This window comes from Haliaeetus leucocephalus, unplaced genomic scaffold (genome assembly GCF_000737465.1).
Source record: "Haliaeetus leucocephalus isolate CR32 unplaced genomic scaffold, Haliaeetus_leucocephalus-4.0 Scaffold340, whole genome shotgun sequence".
Taxonomy (NCBI): domain Eukaryota; kingdom Metazoa; phylum Chordata; class Aves; order Accipitriformes; family Accipitridae; genus Haliaeetus; species Haliaeetus leucocephalus.
In genome coordinates, this window is record NW_010972776.1 from 925,792 (window position 1) to 931,791 (window position 6,000).

A 6,000-nucleotide genomic window follows, 5' to 3' on the forward strand; every position below is an offset into this window, starting at 1 on the left:
AGGGCACAGCTAAGGCTGACCCCAAAATGGAAATCCTTTCCTGTGAAAAATATTTTGCTTTTCTACTAACAGAACACGTTCCTGAAATTGGGTGAAACGTCATTGGTTTCCTCGACATTCCCAATCTTTCAGTGACTTAGAAGTACCAGCTAATCTGTAATGAACACACACGTCATGCCCAGGCTGTGGGGAACTGCTGGCATGTGGCATTTATTTAGCTATTGTAAGGGAAGGCAGTGAATGTAAGGTTTGCTGCTAACAATTCACCACACATGAATGCCTGGAAAAAAATCCAGCCCAACTTCCTGTTCAGAAGTCTGGAAAATGTAGTCCAAGAGCCCTGTCCTGTGCTCAGCTGGGACAGCCCCTTGGAGCAATGCAGGCAAGACCCCCAGCACACCCCAAGAGTTTTGAACTGCAGTTCTTTGGGCTGGTCAGTGAAACACAAACTCCTGAAGCCCTCCAGCATTTTAAAAAACAGTTGCACGTAAATGCCCCTCTGTAGGCACTTTGTCTCATGCACCAGCTGTCACAACCTTGCTGCTGCTGCAGATCTTGACTGACTTTTGGGTAGATGCATGTGGGAAAAGAGAAGGTCAAAGAAGGTGGTCTCTCCTTTTCCTCTTTTCCTTTCCCTTTCCCTTTCCCTTTCCCTTTCCCTTTCCCTTCTCCTTCTCCTTCTCCTTCTCCTTCTCCTTCTCGTTCTCCTTCTCCTTCTTTTTTTCCCTAACCCACTGGAAAGAGCATTGGTGTATGGTTGGGAAATCCTATGGATGAGCTGATGGTGAATCCTATGGGTGAGCTGATGGCCGTGCTTCTGAAGAAGGCTCCGTGGGTTCAGCGTGCAGCAGGATGGCTGTGCTGGCCAGCTAGCCCCAGTAAACCTTTGCAGAGGAGAGTGTGTGTGATGAAGTACCTCTTCCTCCGCTGCTGTGCTCTGTCCCCCGGGCTCGCAGGCACACAGAGCACGGGACGATGCCTGCGCGGTGCCCAGCCCGGAGCCTGGGTGCTGCCTCCTGCCTGGGCTGGCCCCCTGCTCAGAGCAGGTATTCCGCTGGCAGCTGGGCAGCTCCCAGCCCCGGTAGAGTTCCAGGCTGGCACGGCCATTTGTCAGTGCCGGAAAAGATTTGTTGCTAATTTTGCAGAGACCTAACTGCACAGTCCCGGGAATGAAAGGAGTGGAATTTCAGCAAACTGGCTTGCAAGAAAAACACCAAAACCCCCTTGCTAAACAAAGAGTACATTTTTTAAAACCAGCTGATTGCTTTGGTAGGATTCTTGGAGGACTTTTGGACCTGCCTCAGAAATCCATTGTGCAGCTTGAAAGAGATGTTCCCCTTGTTGGGGACCTCAGGCTCCTTGAGGAACCACTCAGCACTTCCTACCCATGATGTGGCCCTGTGAAAATGTTTTGAGAAGCAGCAGCAGAAAAGACTTCATCTCGCTAACCCGAAAAATACGTGGAAAGAAATTATTATGTTACGATCAAACTGGCAGGGGATGGCAATTCTGCTTCTCAACAATTTCAAGAGCTTGAAATTGATTGTTTTTTCTGCTGGAAACAAAATCTGACCTCCTGTAAGGCCTTGCAGAATGGGATGGTGTTGAAACATCCATTTCCAAATCAGAAGAATTGGGATTTTGATTTGTGAGCATCTGCCTCCCTCTCTCTGTTAGGAGGTGACCGCAGAGTCCTTGACCTAACCTGTTGAAAATAGCATCGAAATCAATGTGCCTCCACAAGAGTGCTCACTTCTCATGAAATCCTGTGTTTAGACAAAAATAGACTTGCTCAAGAAACACTCCCACCAGTTTATCCTGGCTTCTCCAGCACTGCCAAGGCGACTGACAGGCTGCAGCGGAGCAAGGATGCGACATCCCCTCCTAAAAGCTGAAGGGATGGTTTTGGTTTCCTTGTGCTAGGGCAGGTGGGAAGGGCAGGTCTCTGCCCCATGGGGCTCACCAGCTGGGCTGCCGCAGGGCCAGCACGGACATGGGGAGCCCAAGATGCCGGGCAGGCAGCCTCATGTCCCTGAGGAAGGATTTGGGGGGGGACTTGGGTCTGGCCATGCCGGGGCTGGCAGCCCCACTCCTCGAGCCACAGGAGAAGGGAAGCGAGTGTTTGGAATTGTTTGGCGCAGAAGGCAATGAGCTGAAGACAATGTCAAGCTCTGTAAATATTTATCAGATGAATGAGAGCAGGGTTTGAAACGTTAGACAGCTGAGAAATGGCTGTTTTAATAATTCTCCTGATAAATTAAAACTTAGGGCGCGGGGGTGGGGAGCAGGTCAGGGGAGGAGGGGAGTTGTTTAGAGATTCGGGGCTTGAGAAGCCATCCCGGGCTGAGATGGGGCGGCAGCCGGTGAGCCTGGGCCTTCACCCTTGGGGACGAGGATGAGGAGCAAAGTGCCTCTTGCCTACCGGCATGTCAGGGCAGTCCTGCAGCACCTGGGCACTGGGGAGCCGCAGGTCTCTGCTGTCTCCCATGGTCATGGTGTGTGCGGGGCTGGTGTTAGGGAGGACGCATGAGAGGCAGAGGCAGAGCAGTCCCTTGGCAGACAGGGGCTGCTTGGTGGAAGCCATCACAGTAATGGCAGGACAAGAGCAGAATCACGAGCTGACTGGTGACTGCAGACCGGCTTGCTGATCCCCCTCCTGCCTTCGCCAGTTCTCTTCAGACTTAGGGATGCATAGGGGAAAAAGACCCAGTTCTCATTGTTCGGACCTAAAATTCATCCTGCAGTCAAGCACAGCGGGAATTTGCAAGCAGGGCTCCAGTTATGCCACTCCCAACGTTCAGCTCTCCCCGTTTTCTCAATTAAGCCTCTAAAGCTCCGTGCCGAAGGAATGCAGGACCAGACTAGCCCCCGCCTTGCAATCCTCCCTCTGCATCTACTTGGAGCCTTGCCTGGGCTAGGACACGGGTCTGACTCACTGCTTTCAGTGAGGCACAATCAGCTTCTGGCAGGGAATACCCAAAATCGTAATGCTGGGGCTTGGCAGGTGAGCGTGGGGGAAACTAAACTTCAAGTAGTTTGCTTTCGAATGTGTTTGCAAGTTTGGAGCCTGCACGTAGAGTTGATTAATTGCTGGTGATCTTGGAAGGGTTGTTTTTTTTTTAAATAGTGTTATTTTAAACAAAACTTTGCAGTTCCCCTTTAAAGGAGACATCTGGGCTCAATGTGGCAGGCAGGGAAGAGGCAGTGGGAGCAGAGATGATCACTGGGAGAAATATGCACAGGAAAAACACTGTCACTGTGGGGAATTCACGAGGCAGCTCTCCTCTTTGCCAAGCCAGCGTCTGTTTGCAAGGCTCAGACCCGGGCACAGGGCATGCCCGTCCTCCTGGCCACGGCTGTGCCCTGGCTGGCTGATGGCATCACCCGGGGGGTTCGGCAGGATGGGGGCTCGGCAGGACGGGGGCTTCTTTGGCCAGGGACCTGCTGGGATTTTGGCTCCCGTTTTGCTGCAAGGAGGTGAGCCAAGGTGAGATCCTGCCTCTCTGCGGCTTGCAGGCGAGAACGCTTCAGAGATAAAAAACCGTAATGGCCCTCATGAATAGTTGTGCTATGGATTCACCAGGAACACTTGTATTACTGCCGGGTAGGCAAACAGGAGAAAAATATGGGGGTGATAAACCTTCCCGCTTCAGCTCCTAAAGCATCCTCTGACTCCCTGGAGCTGGGTAGAAATATCTCATCTGTGCAGGTTGCCCCATCAATGTTCTTTATGGGACGTCTTGGGCCTTTCCTGCAGCATCTGGTAGCGGGCGTTGGGAGGAATAGGCGTTTAGGCTAAGTGGAGCTCTGGTCTGGCCCTTTATGGCAGTTCTTAGGCTCCTTTATTATCTGGGCTTTGGGGCAAGTCGAAGCACAGCTGAGACAGAGGAATAAAGCAGGGCTTTTTTATTTATTTGTCTTTTAATGCTCTGCCATATTCACCTTTCAGGAAATTCCCGTCTGCCTCCAAGTGGCAAGCTTCTTTCCTGGGCTCTGCACACCGGCTCCACATGGTTTCGTTTTCCTCACCAGCAATAATAAATCTGTTAGTGAAAGCGTCTGCTGGAGGTGTCTGTTCTCCGATAGAAAAGCCTCCATCGCCTACGCAGGATGTCCGTGTCAACAGCTTACAAATCCTGCTCCCGCGCCGGCCCGGGAGGCGAGGGGCTGGGCTCGGGGGGCCCCGGGACGGGGCTGCCTTCCCTGCCGGGATGCCTGTTTGGATGCATCGGCAGAGGGTTCCTTTCAGGGGGAAAAACTCCTCCAACTAACTTCGTTAACACCCTGGTCCACTCTGCCCAGGCTGCTGGGAGCTCCTCCTGCGGCCACTGCCCTGAGCCGGGGGACAGGGCGATGCCCTCCGCTGGGTACCGCAGGGGCAAGCACGAACCCGCACCCAGAACACCAGCCGAAAGCTTTCTTGAGAGCTAAAGCCAATTGCCTAACTTTGTACCATCAGCTGCAAGGTCTCCAAAGCAAGCCTCCCCCAAAGAGGGGCCTGGGAAATGGAAAACATTGCCGGGTTCTCCTCATTTCGGCTATTTTCTCAGCTCCGAGAAACATGTATTTTTAGTTAATTGAAGCTGAGATTAACTCATGACCCCATGACTCTGGGAGCTGGCACTTCAATAAAGCTGATAAATAAAAGCTTTCTGATAAAAATCACTTTTTAAAAATGCAACACAATTGTTATCCCTCCCTTCCTGCATCCCCCCTGGCTCAGGTGTAGCCTGAGAGTTCCTAAGGGCAAAGATAGGTAAGGAAACAAGTAGGGTTGTTGGTTTTTTCCCCAGCAGAAATTGCCTGTGGTTTGCTCGAGGCTGGCAGGTGCTCTGAACTGAGGCTCCGGCTTTAAAAAGGACTCCCTGGATTTGAAGAAAACATTGTTATACTTTATTCATGTAGATCTTGTTGACATCTCACAAAAATTATTTTGGCTGTACTGATGGTTAAGTCTGGAAGTAGTGACATACGAGGGTAAATGCTTATCTCATGCCAAGCAAAGACTGGAAATCTTTGGGCTGCCAAAACCCCCTCTTTGCTCTTCCTCTTCCCCAGCCTCCAGCAAAGGCAGTGCAGGGATTTGCCGGGCTGGAATTGTATTTTCTGCATCAGCACCCCCAGCCCAGCAGGGCTTTGCATGGGCAGAAGGGTGGACCCTCACGTCCCCCCTCCTGGTGATGGGGGTCCTCGTCTGCAGTGTCCCACGTTAGAACCAGCTCTGCGGGTGCATTGCTTTGGGGATGGCGGGACGGTGATGACCGAGCAGCAGTGCCATGGGTCTCCCACGGGAGCAGGGCACAGGTTCCTCCTGGCTGCAGATCGAGCCCAGTGCTCAGGGATACACAGCTCTGACTGCCTTCGTCCCCTCCTCCTCCTCTTCCTCCTCCCAGCTGCTTGGTGCTTTTTCCCAGCTGATGCTCTTTTCTCTGGGCTCTCCCAACTGTCCCCTTTCCCAAATCTACACCCGTGTTACAGCTGAACTTCTGCTGGGATGCTCACAGAGGGCTGACTTTACAAACCAGCCCATGGCGTTATCCTTCCCTCCGCTCTGGGTTTTGCTGATCCATCTTGTATAACCAGAGAGCTCTTCTGGGGAAAGGAGCCATTTTTATTTCACTTCTTATACTACCCTGAGTACATTTCTGCTGGCACGAAACAGGTTCCACATGGAAGATAATTAACGTGGCACAAGAGCTGCGCCGGGAACTGTACAGACACACCGAAGGAACGAAGCCATTACCCCAAAGATGCCTTGGAGTAGGAAAATGTTCATCGACAAGAAAAACTGTCATCAGCAGTGTATAAAGGCGTTTGTCCTGCCTTATGGCAGGAGAGTGAAGGAAAGAAGGAATACTTCGTGGGACTATTTTAACCATCCCTCCAGATACAGAGGATCACAGCTGTGATCCAGCTGCCCAGCTCCATACAGATGAACCCGACACATAACTTTAGGTCTCCTAAGACCCCTGGCTCTGTGGCCCTCCAGTGCTGCTGGAG

At 52.0% G+C, this 6,000-nt stretch overlaps 1 protein-coding gene across 1 annotated transcript in view; it reads right to left on the reverse strand.

Moving 5' to 3' along the window:
• Positions 1–2,494, reverse strand: part of LOC104834858 (relaxin receptor 2-like) — an 85,117-nt gene extending 82,623 nt beyond the window's left edge. The window contains exon 1 of the mRNA XM_010572523.1: positions 2,423–2,494. Within this exon, the coding sequence (XP_010570825.1) occupies positions 2,423–2,494 (72 nt within the window). The remainder of the gene's footprint in view (positions 1–2,422) is intronic.
• Positions 2,495–6,000: the final 3,506 nt, after the last annotated feature.